The sequence below is a fragment of the Anthonomus grandis genome, chromosome 5, assembly GCF_022605725.1.
Source record: "Anthonomus grandis grandis chromosome 5, icAntGran1.3, whole genome shotgun sequence".
Lineage (NCBI taxonomy): Eukaryota > Metazoa > Arthropoda > Insecta > Coleoptera > Curculionidae > Anthonomus > Anthonomus grandis.
Genome location: NC_065550.1, coordinates 29,530,744 through 29,547,602, shown reverse-complemented (window position 1 = coordinate 29,547,602; position 16,859 = coordinate 29,530,744). Strand labels below are relative to the sequence as shown.

Genomic DNA, 16,859 nt, shown 5'->3' with positions numbered 1-16,859 from the left:
TCATGGCCTAAACATTTATTTTAATGTGTATGAGTTTATGTATATATTTAATTATTCCAGGCAGTATGGCTCCTTTTTATATTTGAACTTCGGATGAGCATATTTCCTAGTCTAGTATTTATTAGTCCTACCTGAAACCAAAGTTAACCCTAATTCTAATACCCTTTCTCTGAAATCCAATGAGTCTAAATGCTAAACCTAAGAAACCCCAAAGCAAAATATCATAGATAGAATCTATGTTGCTTCTGTTTTTCATAAGGAGCGTACTAGCATCAAACTTTTTTTTGATTTTTAAAATTATTTGCATGTTCTTAAGCCTCCTAATTGCCTGGTGAACCGATCGCATTGACAGTGGACCAGTGGTGTCATCCACAAAAAAAGATGTAGTTTTTCTCTTCTCTATTTAATTGAAAGTTCATTCATAAGAATTAGGAACAAAATTTGGCTCAGACCAGATTTTTGAGGCACTCAATGTATCTATTCATTACACCCCCCAACCACCCTGACAGTCTCAGATTGGCCTCTTAAATAGGAATAAATAAAAGTATTGTACATAATATAAATTTATATATATAAGCTTAAGATTATCGGGCAAGCAGTCGAAGGCCTTGCTTAAGAACTGCATTATAAAAGGTTCAGCAGAAATATCAGAAGTAAGAGTTAAGATAGTAATAAGACCTCATTACGCTGTCTCAGTTTAAGGTACCATAAAGAATAGTTAGAAATCATGTTTTTTTCACAGAGGGTGCCATAAAAGCAGTTCTATCCTGCAACGCAATTTCAATCAGCAATATGCTCTTCATATTCAGCCTGAGGCTTAAGTAGTTTCTCTTATTGTACTTACTTCTGATCTGATTTGTATTCCCATCCTCCTCCTCTTCACTCACTAGAAGAGTCAAATGTTCAATCTGTAAGTTTGATTCTTACTATTAGTCTCTATGAAGTTTTCCAAAAAAACATGCAGAGCTTAGAAAATATTTGGCTTCTTCTGTTATTTTACAAGATCTTGACAAAGCATGGTCTAGCTCAGGTTCCTTCGAATATGAGATAGTTGTTCTTATTCGTGTCTGATCTTTTAAAGACCTATACCGCTTGGTCTTCATCTTGGTTAAAGTACTGCAAGGCTTTGGACTATGCTATGTAAACAATATTTTTGAGTTCATCCCCTTTACATTACGTCCAGATGCAGTAATATTCATTCTTTTATTTCCGCTTCAGTCTGAGATCAGAACACTATCTAAGAATGTGATATTTTTTTTCCAAGATATTAGTCGGGTGCAACTACTCTATAAAAAATTACTAATGACGTTGCAATATCTTTTGATAATGGTAACTGTTGTCCAGCAGTACCAATTGAAATGACTAAAAATTGCTACTTTTGATACTTTTATTACCGTTGACTCATTCTGGGTGCAAAATGAAGAAAAACCAAAGGACCAAAATGCCCCAAATCAATCGTACTTTTTATTACTGGAACAAATAAAAGCAGGAAAAAAAGAAAATTCATATTGATCCCAAAATTCTTAGCATTGCACATGATTTAAAGTCAGGCCAAAAAACCGAATACCGAAATGTTGTCATTTTGCCAAATTTCACGTCCAAGGATGCTAATTTTCTGAGAAAATTCAGTTACCCAATAATTTCCAGTCATAAAGCACTCTTATAGTTTTCTAATTATAACAAATAATTTTTAATAAAAAAATCGTTCCATTCCAGGTGTCCATTTCTCACCGGTGGTCGCGGAAGTAAACTGGCGCGATGACGTCAGCACCTCGACAGTAACTCCCGACCGTGAGTCACTTTACTCACTAAACTCCTCCTCACCGGAACCATTGAGAAGAGAGTCTCCGAAACTTCTTAAGCCACGCCCTCAGTATCCGAACTCGCACAGCAGGAGGAGCGTGAGTCAACCGGACTTGAGCGACAGTGAGTGCAAGAGGGAGTTTATTGACTCGTTGAATAATTTGAGGAGGTATGAGGCGGGGGCTGGGAGTATGAGTTTGAGTAAGAGCCAGCCGGATGTGAGCAAGTTTAAGAGGAGAGGTGAGTGAGTGTGAGGAGTGGCAAAGGTGGTTTTTTTTTTGTTTAGGTTGTTTGGGGCGTATTTCTTTGTTCGGATCTGCAGATTTGAATATTTTTGTTTGTGCTACAATTTATTTAAAAAATTTGCGTTATTTTAACTTCAAAATCATTTACAGATATGTCAGAAAATGTTATTTTTTAAATCTATGCCCCATTTCAAAATTCAATAATTAAATCTGCAATAAGCAAATGTGCCGAAATCTATATTTCCTGTTTTTTTTATTAATTGGAGTTAATTGGATGTAGAGTCAAATAAAACGTAATTTTCAAACATTAATATTGCCGGCGTTTTGGTCTATATTAGGCCATCCTCAGGTCGATAAAAAGTGGACAATCGGTCTTTACTTTTTATCCCTCTAAGGATGGACTAATATAGGCTGAAACGTTTGCAATATTACCATTTAAAACCTGAGTTTCAAAAAATTAACAACATATTACCTGTTAATTAATTTTTTTCTTGCTTTTCCTTTAAATTTCATTTTAAAACATGTCATTCAGTTGACACCGAATTTTCAATGTTTTCTACTAAATAAGAATAAGAATTTGGAAAAATTAAAATAGTTTTTGCCTGATTAAATTTTTATACTACCTCACTGCACGTTATTCCTTATGATGTCATGGTGCAAGTTGTTAGGCAACCGACTTAATACAGTGGTTCAACCGTTCGAATAAGTGGGATATAATTTTTTTAAGACAGTTTTAATACAGGGTGTCCATTTATAAACTGACACATTTTAACTGCTTATAAGTTGAGAACGAAAAATGACAACAATGTGCGGTTTTCACAGAACTTCATCAATATTTTTGTTGTTATTAAGTTTTTTTTGACAGTGTTGCCTAGTTTCAAAATTTACCTGAAATAGGAGGAAAAAAATTGATGATTTTCAAAGGCGGATTTCTCAAAAATTTTAAATGTAGCACCCTGTACTTTTTAATTTTACATGAAAGCCTGTTAAATCCCCTTTCCGAAAATGTATAAATTGTCTTAAATTCATAATTTTTTTTACAGAGCCAATTTTAGTCAATGACACCTTTTTGAAAATTTTCCTACAATAAGCACCTATTAAATAATATTATCGGTATCAAGTGACAACAATAAGAATTGTAGCTTGTCAAGGAGGCTGTGAGTTGCACAATTTGTTTTGTGGGCTTCAACTACTGTCAAATCTTTTTAACGTCATTCGTTGGGCAGTCCCAATAATTTGATTTCTATATGTATTTTTGCATTTTTTAAAGATTTTGAAAGGTTTAAATGTTTACCACCCGGGAAAAGGCAGGTTGCGTATTATTATTTAGTGAATGTAAATCAGTTACGCAGACGAGAAGATTTAGACTGATTTTTGAAAGGGCTTCACCTTCAGGCAATTCTATACTTCATTGGGTATGCCAATTTTCCCAGGAGGGAACAGTTAAAAGAAAACTACTTACTTTTGGAAACAGATGGATAGGGCGAGCAGGTCCAATCGAGTGGGCACCTTATTCTCCCGATCTAACCATTCCAGATTTTTGTATATGGGGATATGTAAAAGACCGTTGCTACAATCCAACCCCAAGAAATTTGGATGAACTGTGCAACAACATAGTAAACGTTTTCAACCAAATTACCCCGCGAATGCTACAAAACGCCTTCGGCAACTTATTTCTCCGTCTACATTTGTGTTCCGAGCAAAATGGGGGCATATTCATATTCAGCAGCTAATTTATTAGTTATAAATTAAAATGAATTTCTTCAATTGTTGGTAGTTAAAATGGTTGTAAAGAGTTGTAATTCAATACATAGAATAAATACTTTTTATAGGCATGGCAATAGCGCAAATTATTTAATTATGATCATGCTAAAGCGATACATAGGCAATTACGAGAAAATGTTCATCAATCACCAAATATGTATTCTAGGAAAATTTTCAAAAAGGTGTCATTTACTAAAATTGGCTCTGTAAAAAAAATAATGAATCTAAGACAATTTATACATTTTCGGAAAGGGGATTTAACAGGCTTCCATCTGAAATTAAAAAGTACAGGGTGATACATTTAAAATTTTTGAGAAATTGGCCTTTGAAAATCATCAATTTTTTTCCTCCTATTTCAGGTAAATTTTGAAACTTGGCAACACTGTCAAAAAAAACTTTAAAAATATTGATGAAGTTCTGTGAAAACCGCACATTGTTGTCATTTTTCGTTCTCGACTTATAAGCAGTTAAAATGTGTCAGTTTATAAATGGACACCCGGTATATGTATATATATTTATTTCTATAAGAAATCATTTATTTTTATAGGAATTCATACCCACTTTTGAAAATTCAAATAAATAAAGGCAAAATTAATTTAATAATAAATTTTGTCCAATTAAAATTGTATATTGAACCATTGCCCCTTTTTTCAATGACATCATGGCTTGGTCCAACTTGTGGTTCAATAGTCGTCCGTGTTCAGTGTCGTCCGAATAAGTAGGATACAATTTTTTTTAAAGAATTTTAATATACAGTGCGGCTCTTATTTATCCTTCTCCCCTCTTATGCTTTGAATGCGTCTATATAAAAATTTGAAATTTGGCACACATTATTAGCAACTTAAATACTACGTTTTAGTTCCTAACTCATTTTGCAAAATTTCAAAATGGCGGCGGGATGCCATTTTGAAAAATAAAATTAAATAGTAAGCAGGGGTCCCACTGAAGTCATTAATTCTACCCATAGCAAAATGGCAACCTTTCAAAATCTTATTTTTCGCATTTTTATTTTGATTTTATTGACACCTGTTCAGGTGTAATTTGTTTGTAGCTGTCATGTTGTTTGTAGAGTTTGTATTTTTTGTCAATGTCAAAAAAAAATTAAAAAACTCTAGTAGTGTTTAGGTTGCTAATGATGTGTGCAAAATTTCGGATTTTTTATATAAACGCATTCAAAAGATAAGAGAGGGAAAACAATTAGGAGCCGCACTGTATATATTTTTTAACTTTATAAGAAAGTATCTATTTTCATAGTAATCCATACCTATCTTTTATTATCTTCCAATAAATAAGAACAAAATTTAAAAAAGTAATAATAAATTTTGTCCAATTAAATTTATATACTGAACCACTGCACGTTTTTCCTAATGACATCACGGCTTTGGTTGTTAGGCAACCGACTTGTCGGCAGTGGTTCAGTCATTTGAATAAGAGGGACAAAAAAAATTTCATTGTAGGATATTTAAAATAATTTTTTCAGTTTCACTTTCCAATTTTATAAAGTGAATTTATTTTATGTATATTTTTTGCCAGTGAACACCTAATTTTTTCAAATATTTTACCAAAAAAGAATAAAATGGGTATATTGCTGCCCCACTGTACAGAAATCATAGCGTTGGTTGTTAGGCAACCAGCTTATCGGCAGTGGTTCAGTTGTTCGAATAAGCAGGATAATATTTTTTTCAGAATATTTCAATATACAGGGTGTCCCAAAAGTATGGACACACTCAAAAATCTTGGGAAATATGGGCGCTAGAAAAAATCTTTAAATACAAAAGTTTTGGGGAATCAATCGGTGCATCTGATGGTGACCTTAAACTTGACCTTGACCTTGACCTTCAAGGTAATTTAAAGGTCAAAGCGATTTTTTTAAATGGGAATCCCTATTTTTGACACCGGATTCTGAAAGAGCGGAAAATTTTACGTCCGGGTATGTATTGAGGTATGAGGCTGAAGTAATCCCGAGAGGTCAAATAATGACTTCTTAAAAATCTCGCGAGTTCAGTGGTAAAAGAAAACAAATGAAGGTCATACCCTAGGTAAGTCTTAACGAGGAACCCAACGGTGATCTTGAATTTGACGTTGAACCTCATTTTAAGGTCATTTGAAGATCGACCTCATTTCTTCAAATGGAAATCCTTAAGGTCACCATCAGATGCACCGATTGATTCCCCGAAACTTTTGTATTTAAAGATTTTTTCTAGCGCCCATATTTCCCAAGATTTTTGGGTGTGTCCATACTTTTGGGACACCCCGTATATATGTTTTAATTGTATTAAAAATTATTTATTTTCATAGTAATCTATACCTATTTTTTACAAAATTTAAAAAATTAATAGAAAATTAAAAAAATTAATAACAAAGTTTGTCCAATTAAATTTGTATACTGAAACACTGCACGTTTTTTCCTATGAACATCAAATTTTTTTTTTTAATTTTATATGAGGTTATTTATTTATTTATTTACATGGTAATCTACACGTAATTTGTATTATTTTCCAATAAATAAGAACAAAATCTGAAAAAGTAGTAACAAATTTTGTCCGATTAAATTAGGACAAAAACTTAGGCTGGTAGGCAACCAACTTGAACGCAGTGGTTGCAAACTGCGAATAGACCGGACAAAGCTTTTTTTTAATTTTTTTTTTAATGAATTTGGTCAACCTTGTCCGAAATTGAAAACTACAAAAACAGACTTTTTAAACTCCTGTCAGTTATGCATTTTCAGCTTGTCTTGTAACATAATATATTTCTGTAACAACTCGGAATTTTTCGCCAAAAAGAGATAGAAAAAATATTGACATATTCCAAAAAGGCACAAGTTAGGCAACCAAGGAGACACAGTGGTTCAACCAATAAAAAAAAAACATGACAAAATATTATTATTATTCTTTAAATTTGTAAGGTAAGTACAAATTTTATTACAGCACACAAAAAAAATGGTGGGTGTTAAAGCGAAAAATGTCACGTAGAAAAACGTTCGGACCGAAAATCTTCAATGATTTTTACGAATTTGGCACAATTTCAAACGCGGTTTCGCGTGTTTTTCCGTCTGTGTTTTTTCCTCCAAACGACGTATATAAAGTTTATATTTAGTTTTAAGGTTATCCACAGTCTGGTGGGACTACTGGAGATTTATATATACAGGGCGATTAGCTCAATTAAATTGTTGTCGTCTATCTCTATTTCAATTCTTGCCCCCGCACTTGTCGGACGCAAGGTGTTGATATGCTATAAACACGCCTACCGATTGCCTACGAGACGAGATACCTTAAGTCCAGTTTGTCTTTTTTTTAAATAAATATAAGGAGGCTTGAGTATGTATTAAACGAGTCTTTCGAGGTGCGGAGATTCGGTTTATGCAACCCAAAGAAGGAGGTTATAATAAGTTCATTATTTTATAGCAAAAATATTTACAGGTTAGAAGCGCACTACAGTCGTTATTTTAAATGGGACATCCTATATATTTTTGGGTTCTATGCGAAATTTTTTTTCTAAGCAATTTAATGAATCATACCTGGGGGAACGACTCATCGAGATAAACGTAATTGAAAATTGCCATTTGCTTCGGGTGTATAATAAAGCCTAAAACAGATTTTAGGCCCTAAGAAGTACCCTTTTTATTTTTTTTTCCTTTAATTTTTGTTGTAAAGTTTATTATTTTTTTAAATTTATAAGGAAATTCTGAAATGTTTTATCAGGAAATTTAGCCACCGCCTCTATTTATTATTATTGTTTTTTTTCAAATATAAACATACTGTTCGGTCCTTGTCAACAACAGAATGTTAACAAATAAAATTAAAAATAATAAAATAAAAAAAAACAATAATAATAAATAGAGGGTTTTTTTGACATGGAATCAAACCCTGGAGCGTATATCCAATACCAATTTTAAACCATTTATCCCCTGATGATGGAAACCACTGTGTCCGAAACATGTCGGGAATTTAAAAAAACTGAATGTTTAATAAATAAGTGAAGGGAGACTGCAGGATTTTCATTTTACCTTGATCTACGACTCCATTGCAGGTATGTGCTATTTATTCACTATTAAAAATAGTAAACTTGACAACATCATGCTTCATTCAATGTTTATATTATTAATTAATTTTATTAATTAATTTTAGAAATATTTCAATATTCGACTCTCTCGAAAGCAGTATACTCTGTTGCCATATTTCCAAAACCAAGAAAAATCCATTTCTGAAAAAAAATATGTCCCTCTTTCGCCATTTTCTTCTAATGACAAGATATTCTGTTAAAAAAATTATTAGAAATTTTGCCCCTTAAATTTTCTTTTATTATCCACTGGATAGGTGCGTATGTCATTAGGCAACCACCATAACACCACAGTGGTTTATACAAGTAAAAACTTTGGCCAAAAGTAGAGAAAATGTATAAGTGGATAATGTTAATAACTCCTTTCAATTATGATATTATTAAACCATTTTAAAAATATTGTACCGTTCAAATGCCTTAAAAGCAATATGCTTTGTTGCCATATTTAAAAAAACAAGAGAACACAATTTGTATAAGGAATACCTTATTTCCGCCCATTTCTTACTAATGACAGGACGTTTGTGAAAAGAAATAAAAATCTTATCCATTAAATTTTGTTTTATGACCCACTGGATATATGTGTCTCTCGTTAGGCAGCCACTATAAGAGCATAGTGTTTTATACCAGTAAAAACCTTGGCCAAAAGCAGAGTAATGGTGTTTCAGTTCATCTTTTCTTTTAAATCTTAGACTTTTATTTGCGTATACCACATTATACTAAAGTACTGATAAAATTCTATAAACAGTTTGCACAACATTCACAAGTGATATGGTGATATTTGACTGGCTGATCATACTCAGCCGCCATTATCCTAAAATAAGAATTATTAATCCTTTAAGTTATGGCCTAAGAATTTTATAAGCATGCGCGTATTATTTACTGTGAGATGAATTTCTAATATACCTATCTCTGTATGTTGCCTTTACTTTTCTTGCGATATTACCAGTACTGGCATATACATTTAAACCTTAAGATAATAAACTAATTGCCAATAAATGTATACAGTTAAATAAATGTATACTGTAAGTAGAAATAATTTTATAAGAATATATATGTTGTAAACTACAGGCAATTACAGGCAATGTTCATTTTCTTAAACCATTTTAATAATATTATCATTCAAATGTCTCGAGAGCAATGTGATTTAATTACCTTATTTAATAAAACACATACAAATATACACAAATATCAGACATTTTACCCAGTAAATTTTACTTTATGAACTACGGGACGTATACGTGTGTCTTATTCTGATCACCTAAATTACGAAAACACCGGGTCATAACAGGATCCGAGCAGAACTAAGGGAATGAGAGCACTTTGAAAATCCTGAAAAAGTCGTTTTCGACGTCCGTTTTTGAGGCCAAAAATGGGCATCAAAAATGCCATATCTCGGCTATCGTAAAAGCTACGATCTTGCGGATGGTCTCGTTGGATTCAGAATGACGAAACTAAGACAAAACCGTTGGAATTTTCCCGATAGCTTCCATAGAAGCCGAGATATCGACCTTCAAAGTTTGGGTTTTTTCATTTTTCGGGTATACCCCCCCGTATCGAATTTTTTCACCAAAAATTGATTTTTTTCGAAATCAAACTAAGTATACCAGCATCTTATTCTGATCACCTAGATTACGAAAACACCGGGTTATAACAGGATCCGAGCAGAACTAAGGGAATGAGAGCACTTTGAAAATCCTGAAAAAGTCGTTTTCGACGTCCGTTTTTGAGGCCAAAAATGGGCATCAAAAATGCCATATCTCGGTTATTGTAAAAGCTACGATCTTGCGGATGGTCTCGTTGGATTCAGAATGACGAAACTAAGACAAAACCGTTGGAATTTTCCCGATAGCTCCCACAGAAGCTGAGATATCGACCTTCAAAGTTTGGGTTTTTTCGTTTTTCGGGTATACCCCCCGTATCGATTTTTTCACCAAAAATTGATTTTTTTCGAAATCAAACTAAGTATACCAGCATCTTATTCTGATCACCTAGATTACGAAAACACCGGGTTATAACAGGATCCGAGCAGAACTAAGGGAATGAGAGCACTTTGAAAATCCTGAAAAAGTCGTTTTCGACGTCCGTTTTTGAGGCCAAAAATGGGCATCAAAAATGCCATATCTCGGTTATTGTAAAAGCTACGATCTTGCGGATGGTCTCGTTGGATTCAGAATGACGAAACTAAGACAAAACCGTTGGAATTTTCCCGATAGCTCCCACAGAAGCTGAGATATCGACCTTCAAAGTTTGGGTTTTTTCGTTTTTCGGGTATACCCCCCGTATCGATTTTTTCACCAAAAATTGATTTTTTTCGAAATCAAACTAAGTATACCAGCATCTTATTCTGATCACCTAGATTACGAAAACACCGGGTTATAACAGGATCCGAGCAGAACTAAGTGAATGAGAGCACTTTGAAAATCCTGAAAAAGTCGTTTTCGACGTCCGTTTTTGAGGCCAAAAATGGGCATCAAAAATGTCATATCTCGACTATCGTAAAAGCTACGACCTTGCGGATGGTCTCGTTGAATTCAGAATGACGAAACTAAGACAAAACCGTTGGAATTTTCCCGATAGCTCCCATAGAAGCCGAGATATCGACCTTCAAAGTTTGGGTTTTTTCATTTTTCGGGTATATCCCCCCGTATCGATTTTTTCACCAAAAATTGATTTTTTTCGAAATCAAACTAAGTATACCAGCATCTTATTCTGATCACCTAGATTACGAAAACACCGGGTTATAACAGGATCCGAGCAGAACTTAGGGAATGAGAGCACTTTGAAAATCCTGAAAAAGTCGTTTTCGACGTCCGTTTTTGAGGCCAAAAATGGGCATCAAAAATGCCATATCTCGGCTATCGTAAAAGCTACGATCTTGCGGATGGTCTCGTTGGATTCAAAATGACTAAACTAAGACAAAACCGTTGGAACTTTCCCGATAGCTCCCATAGAAGCCGAGATATCGACCTTCTAAGTTTGGGTTTTTTCATTTTTCGGTATACCCCCCCGTATCGAATTTTTTCACCAAAAATTGATTTTTTTCGAAATCAAACTAAGTATACCAGCGTCTTATTCTGATCACCTAGATTACGAAAACACCGGGTTATAACAGGATCCGAGCAGAACTAAGGGAATGAGAGCACTTTGAATATCCTGAAAAAGTCGTATTCGACGTCCGTTTTTGAGGCCAAAAATGGGCATCAAAAATGCCATATCTCGGTTATTGTAAAAGCTACGATCTTGCGGATGGTCTCGTTGGAATCAGAATGACGAAACTAAGACAAAACCGTTGGAATTTTCCCGATAGCTCCCATAGAAGCCGAGATATCGACCTTCAAAGTTTGGGTTTTTTCATTTTTCGGGTATACCCCCCCGTATCGAATTTTTTCACCAAAAATTGATTTTTTTCGAAATCAAACTAAGTATACCAGCGTCTTATTCTGATCATCTAGATTACGAAAACACCGGGTTATAACAGAATCCGAGCGGAACTAAGGGAATGAGAGCACTTTGAATATCCTGAAAAAGTCGTATTCGACGTCCGTTTTTGAGGCCAAAAATGGGCATCAAAAATGCCATATCTCGGCTATCGTAAAAGCTATGATCTTGCGGATGGTCTCGTTGGATTCAGAATGACGAAACTAAGACAAAACCGTTGGAATCTTCCCGATAGCTCCCACAGAAGCCGAGATATCGATCTTCAAAGTTTGGGTTTTTTCATTTTTCGGGTATACCCCCCCGTATCGAATTTTTCCACCAAAAATTGATTTTTTTCGAAATCAAACTTAGTATACCAGCGTCTTATTCTGATCACCTAGATTACGAAAACACCGGGTTATAACAGGATCCGAGCAGAACTAAGGGAATGAGAGCACTTTGAAAATCCTGAAAAAGTCGTTTTCGACGTCCTTTTTGAGGCAATCACCAGCAGAGTGACAGTGTTATTGCAATTTATTTTTCTTTTTTAAGTTGAATCATATTTATAAGGAATTAATAGACTTGGCAAGTTCGTTATAGCTCATCCAATTTGTATATTCTAAAACAATTTTTGAAATATTTCTCCATTCAAATCCCTTGAGAGCAATATGCCGTTTTGGCATATTTCAAAAACCAAGAAAAATTCATGTTTGGAAAAAATCTTTGTCCTTCACCACTTTCTTAATCACACAATTATCAGAAATTTTGCCCATTAAATTTTCACTTATTACCCACTGGACAATTGCGTCTGTCGTTAGGCAACCACCCTAACACCCCAGTGGTTTATACTTCTAAAAACCCTGGCCAAAAGTACAATATACTTTTTTGTTGCAGGTTCGCAATTGATCAAAAAAGACAAGGATGGATGTACTGTTAAGGCTTACGTGGACGTAGATGGAGTGCAATACAAACACACCCATCTGGATCTTAACAGCTTAAGTCAGACTTCTTTGAATGATCCAAGTAAGTCCTCGTTCCGTCTAATTTATCCAAAATGACTTCTACTAAAAGTTACTACGGCAATAAAACCGATTTATAAACTAACCGGGCAAATCTTCCGTTCCAGATGCAAAACACACGGGCGTCGTGCAACATCAAAACGCGACGTCGGGCGGCGGCGTCGCGACGCACAAAAATAGTTTCACGTCCAAGTTCCCCCTCTCCCAGCCGTTGATGCCCGCCACCCGCACCAATAACACCGAAGAAAACAAAGTCGCATCGGCGAAACAATCGACGCACGTACAAAAACAGTCGAGTAGCGCGAAGATCATGGCGACCACCGGCGGTACTGGCGCGTTCGTGGATTCGGGTGGTGCTGCCAGTACGACGACGTCCAAGAGGAAAAACAAATCGGGACTCGGTGGTTTTCTGCAAAGGTTGGCGAGTTTTCGGTTGGGCGCCAAAAAGGGTCAGGACCAGAAGGATAAAGTGAAGAGGAAGGTGCAGAATGGAACTACCAATTCAGGTTAGTAATTTTGATTTAATCCTTAATAAAAGCCTCCCTAAATAAAGATTTCTATAGAAGCAGGGTAGATTTATAGGTAAATAAATCTACCTAGTAGATAGGTAGAAGTCCAAGATTAAAAGTATTTTACACATTTTCTCCAAAAACGAACGAGAAAGGAGTTGTTGGCATTTTTTGGTTTTCGATAGGAAATGCCTGGAAAAATTGTGGAAATTGGCCTGAAAAATTTTTTTTAATGTTTTCATATGGACTCATCGAAGAATCTTTAAGGGAAAAAATCGCGATCAATTATCTATGTTCGCAAAACAATCCAGCCAAAATGTGGAAGACTCTTTCTAATATGAATGCTAAGACCAACAAAAATTATAATTTACCACATTTATCTAATCCTGATTCCATTAATAATTCTTTTGGATCGTCGTTACAAAATATTTCTACTAAAGGAAAAGAAAGAATCGACTTTTATAACAGTAATAAATGAAACGAAAATGTTTCTTTTAATTTTTCACTTTCCACTATTGAGGAAATTCATAATGCTATTTATGCAATAAAAACCAATTCGCGAGGAACCGATGATATTTTTGGTTCTATGTTAAAACTATGCAGCCTTTTAGTCGACACTTATATATTACACATAATTAATTGTTTTATCGAAAAACAATATTTTCCTTTTTCTTGGGAAAGAGATCTAACGACCGCTATTGGTAAACCTCTAGCTAAAATTGCTAATCCATCTTCCTTGTCCGATCTGCGTATAATTAGCATCTTGCCAGTACTATCTAAAATTTATGAAAAGATTTTATACAACCAATCATATAGTTTTGTAATCGAGAGTCACATAATACCTGAAAACCAATGTGGCTTTTTACAAGGGTCAAATACAGCAACAGCACTTGTGTCTGTAACAGATAATATTTTTGAGTCAAACGATAAATGCCTGGCCAGTCTCTTAATATTATTAGATTATTCTAAGGCTTTTGATACCCTGGACCATGCACAATACTTGTGTTCCAAACTGCATTATTATGGGTGCTCAGATGCTTCTTTAAATGAGGCGGTTAGATGCAAAGGGGTGTAAGTACACATTTATGCATTTTGAGAAAAACTTGTTCAAAGTTTAAGCTCTGTAAAAAAATCACGGCGATTTAAATAGAATCAGCCTATTTTTTTTTAACTTTCTAATGTATGTAGAGATTATTTGCATATATTTCAATGCATTTAAGTTGGTAATTTGATGAATACAGGGCTTAAGGTAAAGGTGTGTATCACCTACACCCCTTTGCATCCAAGAGTGGAATTTTATTTTTATTTAACACTTTATTTTTGAATATTACTTACATTATAATTTGCTTTATTTCTTTACCTATGATTACCTATGATTGCTAAAATGAATGCAAGCCATTTTGTAAAGGGGGATCGTAAATTATTATAAAATAGTAAAATAACAGACTGATGAAGTCGAAAGTTTATTGACAAAAAGTCAATGAATACAAAAGTTACAAAACTAAACATTTTTAAAAGCTTTAATGTAGATCACAACACTCGCTCCTTCTATTCATCATCGGATTTCTATTCAGCTGAAACATTTTCAGAATTTTCTGCAACTGTGTATCTTTGGCTAGTGGTGGCCTCGCTTCTTTCTTCTCCATTTTCGTTTGTTGCTGAGGCTACAGTTTTTTTCGCGGTTCCTTGGTGTTTTAGTGATGAATAAAAGTTATGGTATATAGGGGGAATAAACTGAAGGAGTTGCTGAAGGTTCTCGTATTTTGCGATTTTTATAGATGGTGGCTCAGGACGCAACAAGCTCAAATTGGATATTTGGACGACCCTTTTTCTGTTTTCTAAGGTCAGAATACACAAAATCCATGTCCTCATTCAAACTGTTTTTGTATTGAAGTATGTGAGGTTTATCTTTTTCCAGTCGGAACCACTGAATACTACGTATTCCTGGAATACTGTCTTTTATCCCTTTTTTCATTTCTTCAACTGACACAAAATCTTCATTTCTCATTCGTACAACAGTGAACTTTCGACTTGCTTGAGCTACTACTTTGTTCCAATCATCGGGGACAAAAATATATTGGTTTTTTTTCTTTGAATTTTCGATTAGTCCAAAATCTTGGTCGCACTCCATATAGGAGTGACCAGAAACTAAAAATTTATGGTCAACTCTACAAACTGATGTTGTCTGAACAATATGTCTCCAGAATTTTATGATGTTGTGATTTTTATTTTGACCCCCTGCATTATCGCTAAATGCGATGATATGTTCTATTGAATTAGGAAGTTGCTGAACATATTTCAATAGACATGATCCAATTTCTTGGGATCCCCTAGACGCTTCACCCTCGTGCCACATAAACATTGATGCCTGATCATTTGCAAGATTATGTATCGCAAAATTGTAAGTCCACAGTTGCCTGAGATAGTACACCTTACTACAGGTTAATACAGGCGTAGGAAGAGTCTTTTCAAGATCAAAACATATTGCATTTACAGTATTAGGATTATCGTTAGCAAGTTTCTTAGCATCATTTTTAGCTGATCTAGCCTTTTCAGCTTTTCGTAAGTGAATCTCTGAACTTTACTATCATTCACAACCTCAGGATTAATGTCATTACTGATTTTATTTTCAAGTGTATCGCATATTGTACATGTATCAGTATAGGGCCGTTTGAAACGCAGATTAAATTTCGTTGTAAAAATATATCTATAGAAGCTCTCTTTAACAGGGTTTTGAATGTTATTGTCCCGCCAATACTGCAAATAAAGGGTATACATTTTGTGAATGCTTAGTTCGCCTGATAAATACTTCGTATTTGGATTTTTTACACGTGAATAATGGCTCGAGTACCTTGGAAATGATCCAATGGAGGCCCATTATTACTGCAATATCGTTGTCCGGAATCTTATTTGCTGGAATATGTTTACCACGTTGGTCGATTGGTGCTACCCCTGTGGGCTTTCTCTTTTTTAAAACGTTATCGTATCGTTTCTGACTTATATTTAGAGTTTTCAACAAAAAGAGTTTACACACTCTTTTTCCCTTTAATAATATTTTAACGCTCATTTCTTTACGTGGCTCAACAGTTACTTTTTTAGGTGCATGTGTTTTTTCATACATGCGGTAAGGAACGCCGTTTGTAGATTCCATGACTCCAAATTCCAATAGTCATCAAAGATTTGTTGGCGATCTTCATTTGAAAAACTCTTACACTCGTATCGACATTGATGATCTGCCAGATTTTGAACGGCGTTTGCTGGCTTTAGCAATTTTCTATGGCCGATAAATTCAGCACCTGGCATTCTTCGCTTTATTCCGTGCCCAAGATGACTCGTTTCTGATCCGTTTCCTGCTACGCGTTGACTGGTTGTTGTCTGTGTCACCTTCATTCGACTCTCCTTCAGTAGTCGATGTAGATGCCTCTTCTGGGTGGTAATCGCGATCTAGATCGCTATCATCAACAGGTTCTGGAACAAAAATAAAAGGACTCTCAATGTACAAAGAATAAAAATTCTCACTAGCATCAAAATTCTATAACGAAAATAAAACTGTACTCCATAACCTAAAAACTATACTAAATATGTATTTTTTACTTGATTTTATCGTACTTTCCATCTAACTCAAAATCCGTCATATTTAGTTTACACCAAGTAATTAACTGTTATATTCTGTAAACAGTTATTATTCGAAAAACAACAATAATACTGCTTAGAAAACTGTCACAAATACGCAGTACCACACGCATGCATGTAAACAAAAAACGTAATTTGTTGTGTCATTTGGAGGCAAAGGGATATAAGTGCACATATATCGCATTGCCTCCAAGTAAATTGATGTTATGCCTTAGTACTTTTTGTTTCTGCAGATAGATGTCTTCACTAGAAAAGAATTCACATATATCCCTTTGCCACCAAATAATATTTAGTTTAATAATGTAATGGTGTACATAACCCGATTTTTGTAAAAAGTTGGGTCTGACTTTGCATCTGACTGCCTCAAATATTATCTCATCTTTTCCTAATAATAGATATCAGAAAATAAC

The 16,859-nt window shown here is 34.5% G+C and overlaps 1 protein-coding gene across 1 annotated transcript in view; it reads left to right on the top strand.

Annotated features, from left to right (window-relative positions):
• Nucleotides 1-16,859, top strand: part of LOC126736792 (uncharacterized) — a 128,255-nt gene that overhangs the window by 46,018 nt on the left and 65,378 nt on the right. Inside the window, exons 8-10 of the mRNA XM_050441333.1 lie at nucleotides 1,717-2,043; nucleotides 12,183-12,311; nucleotides 12,415-12,813. Coding sequence (XP_050297290.1) covers nucleotides 1,717-2,043; nucleotides 12,183-12,311; nucleotides 12,415-12,813 — 855 coding nt within the window. The remainder of the gene's footprint in view (nucleotides 1-1,716; nucleotides 2,044-12,182; nucleotides 12,312-12,414; nucleotides 12,814-16,859) is intronic.